Below are 11,533 nucleotides of genomic sequence, written 5' to 3'. Positions count from 1 at the left end.
TCTTCAAACTGTGGGGATTGATTGATTGATTGATTGATTGATTGATTGATTTTTCTTTATTTATTTTTTTGCTTTTTAGTATGTCTTGTAATTTTTTCTTGACAGCTAGACTTGATGTACTGGGTAAACGGAAATGTTATAAATATGCCTTTAGTAATGTGTTGATAAGGCAGGAAGGGAATGTTCTGCAGTCCTATGAGTAGGTCTCAGTCTTTAGTGAGTCTGTACCTCTGTGAACTTTACATATGTTCTTAGTCCCCAGCCTCCCCTTCAGTGGAACACAATGGCTGGAGGGGGCTGGAGTTGGGTATTTCCAGTCCCTCAGGTCAGCTATTTTCTGATGAAACTTGAGCAGATTAGACTCTGGTTAACTAGGTTCTTCTGTGGACAAACCTTGTTAAGAACACAATGTTCCGGTGTATTTCAAAATGGCTCTTTTTTCCCTCTCACTGCTGGAAGCATAAGGGAAATTTTTTCCATTATTCATTGTGAGAACCTTGTTGAACACCTGTAGGTAAAACTCATGAAAGTGTGGAGGCCTCTATGGACTGGGTTCCCCTGGAATTTTTATCTCAGATTTGTTCACACAGTCTCCTGGAATTTGTCAGCTATAGTTCAGGTTCTGGGAGGTTTCTGCGCCAGCAAGCCAGGACCCTCTGCATTTGCCTGTTGGTCTCTCCAATTTGAGGGGACAGTGGTTTTCTCTGTGACCCAGTCTGTATGACAAATCTAAGAAGAGTCGTTGGTTTTTCAGTTTGTTCAGTTTTTATTTGATAACTTGGAAAGATTTGAGCACTTTCCCTATATAATTTTATTAAAACATTTTGACCTCTTGGGTCTATCCCACCATTCATCATCACTTGGGAGCTATGGAAGATGTAACTATAAGCAGAAACACATGTTTTAAAAGCAACTTCACTGAGTCTCTACTATGTGCAAACATCTGCGCTGTGGATCATATGCAAGAAAAATTCCCTGAAGAACTTGGTAAACTGCAACCATTGCATTCATTCCAATAACTTACTATTGATAAAAATCTATTTCGAATTTCTCTTCTAGCATTCCTTCAACTGTGGAAATTGTCTCTGGTGGACGAATATTTTTGAACGCCTTCTATACAGGTCCCATAAGTGGGATCTGACATTTGATTTCAGAAACAACCAAAACCAAATCAAAGTCAAGTTCTTGAAGAAGGTTTGGATCCAATGAGGCGACACTTTTTTTTTTTTTTTTTTTGAGACGGAGTCTCGCTCTGCCGCCCAGGCTGAAGTGCAGTGGCACGATCTCGGCTCACTGCAAGCTCCACCTCCCAGGTTCTAGCCATTCTCCTACCTCAGCCTCCCGAGTAGCTGGGATTACAGGTGGCTGCCACCAGCCCAGCTAATTTTTTTTTTTTGTATTTTTAGTAGAGACAGGGTTTCACCAAGGCAACACAATTTTTTAACACTGACTGGTTCTCTGGTGTGGCTATTAAATTTCTCAAGGCAACTTCAAAAGTCATTATTAAAAGTCAAGCTGCTCAAGACACACTATTGGTTGGACTCACAGCTATATGTTATTTTAATCTAAAAAGTCATAATAAGACTTGCTTTATTCATTGTCTAATTACCTATACTTAATAGTAAGATTGATCTTTTCCCTGTTGGAGAGCAAAAGGCCAAAGTTAGGAAGTGTGTTTCAATCCTCCCTAAGTTTACAGTACATAAAATACAGTTTGATATCCTTGGTTTAATTTACCTTCCCTTTCTACCCACCTCCTCTGACACACTGACATGTTTTCTATTATTTAAACTCATTCTATTATTTAATTTATATTATTTAAACTCTATTATTTAATCTGGCAACTTCATACCAGATTACCATTTCTTCCTAGAGTTTTATTCTGTTTCCTGGATTTTGGGAAATGAGAACGTGCCAACACTGACTTTCCTTAAAATGGGGTTTGTGACACCATAAAACATCTCGTTCAAGCCAACTCTACTTCCAGCTGCTCTGTTATGGTGTTCTGAGCCAGTCTGAAAAAGAATCCTTAATAGTGCTACTTCACAGTAATATGCCCAGATCAACGAATCACATTTTGCAAAGTGTGCACTTTAGATTGTAACTGAAAACAGGGATGTCTCCCCTGACTCTGGCATGATTCCAAACATCTGAAATGTTAGAACATGTTGCTTTTATGCTGAAGCATCACACAATTGCCAGAGTGCAGAAGGGCCTTGTCTCCACTACTGCTACTTTAGAGAGAGGGGGGCAGACAGAAACGGCTTTCTGTAATCAAATATGTCTGCTGGGGTGACCGGAAGGGTAGGGGAGCAGAGGAGTGAGTGCCAGAAAGACATTATTCAATTTAGGCATCTTCCATCTGAAAACAATGGAAGAGGACACTAAAGGAACATTGTAAAATCCCACCTTTTTAGGCTCTGAGGACACCTAAGAACTGAGCAAAACGCCATTTATCATCAGGATTAAAAAGTCACATTTCTTGGTCTCTAGGATGAATCCCTTTGGGCTAATGCTTGGGACCCTAGGATCAGAAGAAGAGTTCTTGATCCTAACCTAAAAATAAAAAAATCTCTGGATTGGATGCTTTTTTAATCTGATTTCTTCCTTCCCTTTTTTAGTCTGATTTCTAGAGCAGCTTTCTCCCAGATCATAACTGCAAAAAGTTTGTTTGTTCTTGATAAATATTTAAAAGATCACGAAAAAATGAATTTCTTACAACTCATTGCCACCAGAATGACTTTTAGTATCTCAGGTCAATGGGGGAGGATGATGGGAAGAGATGTCACTGATTTGGGGTAGGCAAACAAGGTCGACCTCCTATCACTTCATTCAGTCAGTCAGCCGGTCGACACACATTTACCAAACCACCACTGTGCCCCAAGCATCTAGGAAGGTCTCCTGGGGGACTACACACTCTTGCACTGCTCCTAGGAGGCGCCCTCTCTTTCCCTTTCTGTTTCTCTCTCCCCTGACATTTCAGGAATCCCAGGGGAAAATGCAAACGCGCCAAGAGAGCCTAACTCAGAGAAAACATGACTAGTTCCAACAGAAACAAACTAGGCCTAAGGTAGGTTTCAGGGAAGGAACTCAGAGGCTGGAAAACCTGGTCTGCCACTGCCCGGGAGGGTCACTTGGACGTTCTGAGCCTTGGTTTTTACCATCTGTAGAATGAGTGGTGTAATAAATTATCCCTAAAGCCCCTTCCAAACTTAAACTTCTAATTTTCGAAGATCCTAACGAGCCTTTGTGGCGCCAGAGTGCAGAAAAACACTGTTCCCACTACTGCGCGCTGTGCACCCTTAAAAAGCATCGCGTGGTGTGGTCATTCCAAACACAAACATACATATATACACATACACACACACACACACACTCCCCTCAGCCTCCTGCTCCTGATTCTGTGTTTAAAGTTCTTAGGGGATCCCAGGTTCTCAGTATAGCTCGCAAGCTATACTGGATCCCAGTATAGCAAGTTTTCTTTAATTTTAGGTAGAATTTGTTCATGCACTACTTTCGCACTGAGTACTGCAGTGGAGTCAGCTTCCTTTCCAAATCCCAGGCAACAAGAAAAATCTTAAGTAAAGACAGAAGCTCTCCGTTGCCTTGGAGAGAGGTTAAGGAGCTAGTAAGGGGCCCCATGATGAAAAGAACCTAAAGCGGGAAACGCTCAGTCAGAGGGTAATGCTGGCTCCCTAGGGCTATGTCCGGGGTTCTCCAGTCCCACGCCAGGGCTCTGCTTTCCCAACCTTGCTACTGTGATGCCTCGGCCGGGAGGCAGGCGGTGCTCGGGTACAGCTCTGGTGCTAATCCGGGTGCTGCGTGTCAAGCCCGCACAGTGAGGCCTGTGGAGAACTGAGACCCCAGTATCCGCAAGCTCAGCCTACGCAGGATAGCGCTGCCCTCTAGCGACTATAATGGAACATGCAGCGCGGCTGCAGGTCCTAGCGGCGGTAGAAATCCGCCCTTTGCAGAGGGCGCAGAGGGCTGGGAAAGCCCTGGGACCTTTTCCCTATGTATGGGACCAGGAACTGTTTATGGTTTCCCCCTAGGTCTAGGAGAGACAGATGCATAGGTGGATTGGATACATCCATGGCAGATGTAAGGTAAGCAGACAATGGGCACCGATGGAAAGGTGGACGACGGATAACTGATGGTTAGGAACACGTTTTGAGGGCTTGCTATAGTGCCAGGCACAAGGCTAAGAGATTTTGTCCATTATTTCATTTGATTCTCTCCAGAACTTTATGAATGGCATATTACCTCTGTTCCTATTTTTCAAATGGGGAAACTGAGGCCTCAGGCAATGTAAGCAGCTTGCCACTTAGCAATCTTTTGCAGAGCCAGGAAGCGGGAAAGCATGTCTTAATGGACAGTCTCAGCCTCCACAGTGTGCCCTCGGCCCCCTCCCGGTGGAGATGTTCCAAGCCCTGGCGTCCCGGGTAGGGGGTCCCTCATCCTTCCCTCCCCACCACACTCCTGGCGCGCTGACATTACACCCGCCCCGGCACCCCCTTCTCACTCATCCAACACCCCCAGGAAACCCTGGACAGCGCTCTCAAGGCAGTGGATCTTCGCCTTGGGAGCCCTGGGGAGCTGGATAAACACGGATCCTCTCCCACAGTGGCTGAAAAGAGCGCAGTGCCGGAACCTGAGGGTTTACCGGCTTCTACGCTTGGCCCAGGGTCTCTCTAACTGGAAAGGTGAAAATTCTGTGCCGAGATTTTAAGATTCCCAGAAAGTTTCAATTGTTAAGTTTCTGTAACCATTAACTGAGCGCCTACTGCGCACCTTGAAGCTGTTAGATGCTGCGGCAAGGAACTCAGAGTCAACTGTGGGGGACAAGCGGGTTGATAAATGACGACATTCCGAACCGGACGGCTGTGCTTGGTGCCCACAGGGACCCCGAGGGAGTCCAGGGAGGAGGCGGGAAAGGGGCAAGTTCATCGGCCAGCTGGGTCTCCAGCACATTCCAGAAGTCTAACCCAGTTCATCTATCCTTCCAAACGCCTCCACCTCGCTTCCCTCCTTGGAGTCCGCACCCCACGGTGTAATTTCAGTGACTTTATGCGGAGAAACTTCATCCTATCTCACTCTCCCCAAACTTCCTAACTGCCTTGGGTTTGTCACCTGGCCGTGTCGGGAGCCACCGAGCGCCCCCCGTGGCCGTCACCCTCGGTGGGGGAAGCGGCGCGCGGGTACTGGGGGACCGACCCCTCCCGCGAAGGCGTCGGCGCGGGGCTGGCGTAGGGCCTGCGTCAGCTGCAGCCCGCCGGCGATTGGGGAGCGCGCGCCTCCTTCGGTTTGGGGCTAATTATAAAGTGGCTCCAGCCGCCGTTAAGCCCCGGGACGGCGAGGCAGGCGCTCAGAGCCCCGCGGCGACGCTGAGGACCGCGACGGTGAGGCCCACGTCCGCCAGCGCACCCAGGCCCGCTCCTCCCCGACGCCCTTCCTCCTCACCCTTGCCTTCTTCTCTTCCCTCTAGAGTCGTGTCTGGAACCCGGCTTTTCCAACTGGCCTGCTGCATCCGAACAGCGTCAACGTGAGTGAATTTGCCCGAAGCCTGTCTTTGCTGCGCGGGTTTGGGGACGGCTGCCCGCCCTCTTTTCCTTCACATTTCATTGCATGGGTTCCCCAACCGCGTTCCCTGGTTCTTCTTTGTGACCCCAGTCAATGTCCTTCCTCCCCTGGCGCCCGGTCCCTCGCCCCTGGTCTGCGGCGTTCTCTCTGGAATCTTGCCCTGGGCCGTGGACGCCCAGGAAAAGAGCCGGGTACCCCAGGCAGCCTCGCGTTGGGGGCGACCGCGCCATCCCGGGAGCCGCGAGGCGATCTGAGTCGCCTCCAGGTCTACCTGAAAGCTGTCGGCCGGGAGGGCGGGGCCCCAAAAAGGAGCATTCCTGCGGGCTTTTGCTCGACGATCCCTTGCTGAGGCTGTCGTGGCGAGGGTCCTGCAGAGGTACCCGTTCTGCGCCCAGGCAGGCTCGAAGCACGCGTCCCTCTTTCCTCGCAGTCCATGGCGTGGTTCCTGAGACTCTGCCCTTGGCTGCTGTTGCTCGGCCCCGGGCTTCTGGCGACAGTGCGGGCAGAATGCAGCCAGGATTGCGCGACGTGCAGCTACCGCCTGGTGCGCCCCGCCGACATCAACTTCCTGGTGAGTGTTGCGCGCGGCGAGTGTTGCGCACCTTGTGAGACAGAGTCTCCGCAACAGTACGCGGACAATCCCAGGCCCACAGCGGGGCGCGTATGGCTATTCGCACCGGGTCGGAGCCACAGCGGCGCGAGCCCGTGGTGACCTGGGTGTCTTAGCTGTTCCTGGAACGCTGACTGAAGTCCTGCCCTGGCTGTTAGCTTCGGGGATCCGCGACTATTTGGGGACCGGTAAGGGTAGCGGTGTCGCCACACAAACCGAGTTTGTTTTAACCCTGGGAATTAGGGAACCCCGAGAAGTGCTCTGTTCAGCACCTCGGAGAGCACTGGGTTCTCTCCTGAGCTGTCAGAAGGAAGATACTGTCACCCCAACTCCTAACATATCCCAGTTAAGGGCCCCTCCACACGCAGCCATCTTCCCATCTTTCCCGCAAATATTGTAATTTTTTGTTAGTGACGTTTCGGCGCCTTTCTTTAGATTCATGTATCCCAGCTCTCTTAACCTCAGGTCCCTCTTTCCCTACCCTCACCTGTAAACAGGAGAGAGCAAAGGGATGGAAACGGGATACGGGGAAAGGAAGGCGAAATAACCATAGACAGGAAAGAGTTCATAACTGTCTCACTAGCCAGTGATGCTGGAATTCAACTTCTGTTTCGACTGCCCTTTTGTAATAGTAACTAAAACAACAGTTTAATTTGGCTGTGAGAAAGGAACAAGAGAAGTGGCCAGTGTCCAGTGGGTGACAACAGTCCAAAGATACACTACACTACAGGAGGTTGGGAAAGAAAAAGCTGAGGACAAAATCACTTTTCATTCTGATCTTGGTTCCCCATGGGCTCTCGAATCACCTCTGGTGCTCTACTGAGTCTGAATCTCCAACCGCGAGACTCAGGTAGCTTCACTTTTACCAGCTCCCCTGACAATTCCTTTGCATTGCTTTTGAAATTTGTTGAAATTTTGTGATGACTTTAAAAGCTCATAGAGAGTAATGTATTCATCCAAGCTGCTTTGGGTTCCACGTGGAATTGAGGAAATTTTACCTTATGTAGATGTTTGAAATGGGGAGAAAACCAAGGAACAGGTTCCAATTATCTGTCGTATATATTTCAGGTTAAATGTTTGTTTGTTTGTTTGACCTGTACTAACTTGGCATTAAAGAGAAGACACATAGGAAGGTTGTATATTTAAACTATGAGAAAAGTATTTCATCTTCAATAGGGGAAACCGTCCCCTTCACCCATCTTTCTTCTTTCTCCTGTAGTCATGAGCTTTTAACCTATGTCTAAAAATGGAGGAAGTGCTACAAATATAAGGATAGATCTTGTGGGTAAAGAATTTTAGGCACAGAAGGAGAAAGAGAAACCCAAAACATGCCATATGTAAGATCCCACTTTCTGACCCCATAATTCCCTGTGCCCAGTCACACATATTTTGAGCTTTGCCTGCTCAACATGTGGGGGGCTAAGCCCCCTCCCCTAGCTTTCTCTGCCATCTGAATAAAGGTTATATGGATTCTAGTCTAATTTTTCTAATCACATAGTCTGACCCCAAAATAGTATCAGATTTACTTAACTTATGTGAGTTAGTGAATTAATATGGCTGACATTTAATAATGCCTATTCAAATGGTTTTTTTTAAATATTTAATCTGCTTGATTCACCAAGCTCCCCAAATGCTACTAATCTTCCTTTTGCATTGTTGAGGAACTTGAGCAGAGCTCACTGGGTAGCAGCTAGGCCTTCCTTGGGTATCACCTCAAATCTTGACTTCTCTCCTTCTCTCATCTTCCTCTCATCATGTAATAGGATTGTGGGGGAGGAGAAGAGGAAGGCTGCTCTTGCCAGAATTTTCCTCACTGCTTTTTATGCTCTTGTTGTTATCACTTATTACTATTATCATTACTTGAATCCAGGTGATGGAATGGCACATGTAGTATTAGCAACTTGAAAAAAATAGATAATAAGCAGCCATCAATAAAAATAGTCTCATAGAAAGGCATTTTGCATAATAACTGATTTGCATTGGACCCTACATTCAGGGTTGTTATTGTCTCAATGACAAAAGATTTACTTAGTGACTGTCTCACTAGGATTACAGCATTCTGGGACTTTGGCTCAGATGCAAAAGGCATGTGAGAAATGAGGTTGCCTAGCCAAAAATATGTAGTGAAATCAATGTTAACAAATATTTGTTGAGCTTCAACCATGTGAAAGACACTTATGATTGGCACCGTGGTGGATGCAGAGATGAGCAGCCATGCTATGGCTGATGTCCAAATAGAATTTCCCATCTAATGTGATTTTGACCATACCACACAAAGTGTGATAAATACCACAAAACAGGCATACATGGCTATAGGAGCCATCAGTTAACATCGCTGCCTTAGTAGGAGTGCATTATTCTGGTATTTGTTACTCTTTGGTTTTGAAGGAATCTCATATCACATACATTTAAAAGTCTTTTAGTATTAGTATGCAAAACATTCAACATTAATTTTTAACAACAAGATCACTTAGATACAATTTTAGAATGGAAATAGTATTGCCCCTTAAACATCTTAAGCTTTTAATGGTGTTTTGATTTCTTCATCATATGTCGGGAATAAAATAAGACATTTTAATTATTAATAGATCATCTTTAGATTCTTATGTAGTTATATATTTAATCTTCTCAGACACAAAGCTTAAATACGCATTAAGAACTTGCTAAACATGTGCCCTCAAGATTTTGTTGCACTAATAAAATGCTTTCTTTCACTGTGAAAATAATACATGTGTATTTAACATCACTTAATATACCAGTATATTTTTAAATATTAAGAAAGAGCCTGGCCTTTCTGTCTAAATTAAAGGTCTGTAACCTGTGCTGTCTATAAGTAGATTTCAGAGGGCTATAAAAAACTCCTGAAATGCTAAGAAATATCATGCGTGTTTTGTAAATGTTCACATATTAGTACTCTATCATACCCAAGTGATCTGTTAAATAGAAAAAAATCTTAACAAGGTCATTCGAATGTATAGACTTACAATGATTTTGAATTTAATATTTGTATAAGAAAAAGGAAAGAATGTATGCTGATGATTCTTATTTTATCAAATACCATGATTTCCATTGGAAAATACTTTTTCTGTACAACAGTGACTAAATGTGAAGAAAATAAACACGAATAATTTGTACACTTGCATTTGTATAATTTTATATCTGACCTCATCATTACAGACATTTTGTTCAAGATAATAAAGTCTGTTGTATCCAGCAAGGAAAAAAGGAAAAAACAAAAAGATCTGTACTTTCAACAAATTAGCAAATTAATAAGAATGCAAATAATTCTTAAGATTTAAATTGAGTTTTTACGATGTCTTTCTTTATAAACTTTTTTGAAATTGTTGTTTTTCTTTGAAAATTGAAAGTATTTGCAGGAATATTAGATACCATTTTAGGTAAAATATTAACACAAGAAAGCAATTGACCCTTATGTTATTAATATTGATTTTATCTGTAAGACAAGAAGATAAAAGGAATTTTGAGGAAATATCCCTGATTAGGTAATAAAAATTTCTCCTTTTTGGTTAAAAAAATCTCAAACAAAATTATATCAGAAGTGGAAAATTATCCAGTGAAATTAAATTGTGAAAGCAGTCAATCTAAGTTAAAACTAGATGAAAAAAATTTTTTTAAAAATTCTTTAAAATTTCTATGGCTTTAAAATCCAAAGGCAGATTCCTAACTGGATTCAGTTAACCACCCCCCACACTTTCCCCTTTCCAAATTTTGTTTCATTTGCATGCTCAGCCTTATGAAAAGTTGTGATAAGAAATTGGAGATGACCTTATTGTAATCAGGGAGTTATTATGTCAAAGCAAGCATATTTTGGTCCACAAAAGTTCATTTACTTAATGAAATCAGAGAAGCTTCTTTTTATCATTACATCAAATTGTTTTCCCAGGCTTGCGTAATGGAATGTGAAGGAAAACTGCCTTCTCTGAAAATTTGGGAAACCTGCAAGGAGCTCCTGCAGCTGTCCAAACCAGAGCTTCCTCAAGATGGCACCGGCACCCTCAGAGAAAACAGCAAACCAGAAGAGAGCCATTTGCTAGCCAAAAGGTATGGGGGCTTCATGAAAAGGTATGGAGGCTTCATGAAGAAAATGGATGAGCTTTATCCCATGGAGCCAGAAGAAGAGGCCAATGGAAGTGAGATCCTCGCCAAGCGGTATGGGGGCTTCATGAAGAAGGATGCAGAGGAGGACGACTCGCTGGCCAATTCCTCAGACCTGCTGAAAGAGCTTCTGGAAACAGGGGACAACCGAGAGCATAGCCACCACCAGGATGGCAGTGATAATGAGGAAGAAGTGAGCAAGAGATATGGGGGCTTCATGAGAGGCTTGAAGAGAAGCCCCCAACTGGAAGATGAAGCCAAAGAGCTGCAGAAGCGATATGGGGGCTTCATGAGAAGAGTGGGCCGCCCAGAGTGGTGGATGGACTACCAGAAGCGGTATGGAGGCTTCCTGAAGCGCTTTGCCGAGGCTCTGCCCTCCAACGAAGAAGGGGAAAGTTACTCCAAAGAAGTTCCCGAAATGGAAAAAAGATATGGAGGATTTATGAGATTTTAATACCCTTTCCCACCAGTGGCCCCAGGCCCCAGCAAGCCTCCCTCCATCCTCCAGTGAGAAACTGTTGATGGCGTTTTATTGTCATGTGTTTGTTGCTTGCCTTGTATAGTTGACTTCATTGTCTGGATAACTATACAACCTGAAAACTGTCATTTCAGGTTCTGTGCCCTTTTTGGAGTCTTTAAGCTCAGTATTGGTCTGTTGCAGCTATCTCTTTTTCATGCTAAAATAGTTTTTGTTATCTGGTCTCTTATTTTTGACAAACATCAATAAATGCTTACTTGTATATAGAGATAATAAACCTATTACCCCAAGTGCATAATATCCTTGTAAGTCCCTTTTTCTCCAAGGCTCTCATTTACCTTTGGTTTTCCACATCAATCCTAGACTCAGGAACAGTAGAACCATCTGCTTTTGACGTAGTAATCATTGTCCTTCTCTTTCAGCCAAGGCCGCAAAAACATTTTCTATTTAATTCCTCATATATGAAATCTTAGATGAGTAAACAGACGGGAGCAAAATAAAATGTATTTTCACTCTCATTTCTGGAAATCAGATACATGAAGAAAACCCAAAGCCTAATAAAGGAGCCAGCTATGCCCTCATTACACACACACACACACACACACACACACACACACTTGCATTTACATCAGATGTGTATGTCTTCTTAAGTAAAGTATTTTAGAAGCTAGTAAGAAATTAAAGATAATTTAATCCAATTTTACAAATGAAGAAAGGGAAGCCAAGAAAAGTTGTGTAGTTGGCCCAAA

General features: G+C 44.2%; 1 protein-coding gene across 2 annotated transcripts; it reads left to right on the top strand.

Annotated features, from left to right (window-relative positions):
- The first annotated feature begins 5,259 nt into the window (after window positions 1-5,259).
- Window positions 5,260-11,082, top strand: PENK (proenkephalin). Of its 2 annotated transcripts, XM_011997582.1 has the most exons (4): window positions 5,260-5,399; window positions 5,486-5,542; window positions 6,011-6,151; window positions 10,095-11,082. In XM_011997582.1, exons 3-4 carry the CDS (start codon window positions 6,014-6,016, stop codon window positions 10,758-10,760), a joined length of 804 nt encoding a protein of 267 aa, XP_011852972.1. In that variant the 5' UTR covers window positions 5,260-5,399; window positions 5,486-5,542; window positions 6,011-6,013; the 3' UTR covers window positions 10,761-11,082. The 2 variants fall into 2 exon arrangements, with proteins under 2 accessions (XP_011852972.1, XP_011852974.1); XM_011997584.1 differs by lacking the exons at window positions 5,260-5,399; window positions 5,486-5,542; window positions 6,011-6,151 and adding an exon at window positions 6,215-6,378.
- The last annotated feature ends 451 nt before the right edge of the window (window positions 11,083-11,533 follow it).

The sequence above is a fragment of the Mandrillus leucophaeus genome, unplaced genomic scaffold (genome assembly GCF_000951045.1).
Source record: "Mandrillus leucophaeus isolate KB7577 unplaced genomic scaffold, Mleu.le_1.0 Scaffold542, whole genome shotgun sequence".
In the NCBI taxonomy this organism is placed as follows: domain Eukaryota; kingdom Metazoa; phylum Chordata; class Mammalia; order Primates; family Cercopithecidae; genus Mandrillus; species Mandrillus leucophaeus.
This window is presented reverse-complemented; position numbering and strand designations above follow the sequence as displayed.

Excerpts from the sequence above, each read along its gene's own strand:
- PENK (XM_011997582.1), top strand. The coding sequence starts at position 6,014 with ATGGCGTGGTTCCTGAGACTCTGCCCTTGGCTGCTGTTGCTCGGCCCC. Across the intron at positions 6,152-10,094 it reads CCGCCGACATCAACTTCCTG|GCTTGCGTAATGGAATGTGA; the intron begins GTGAGTGTTGCG and ends TTGTTTTCCCAG.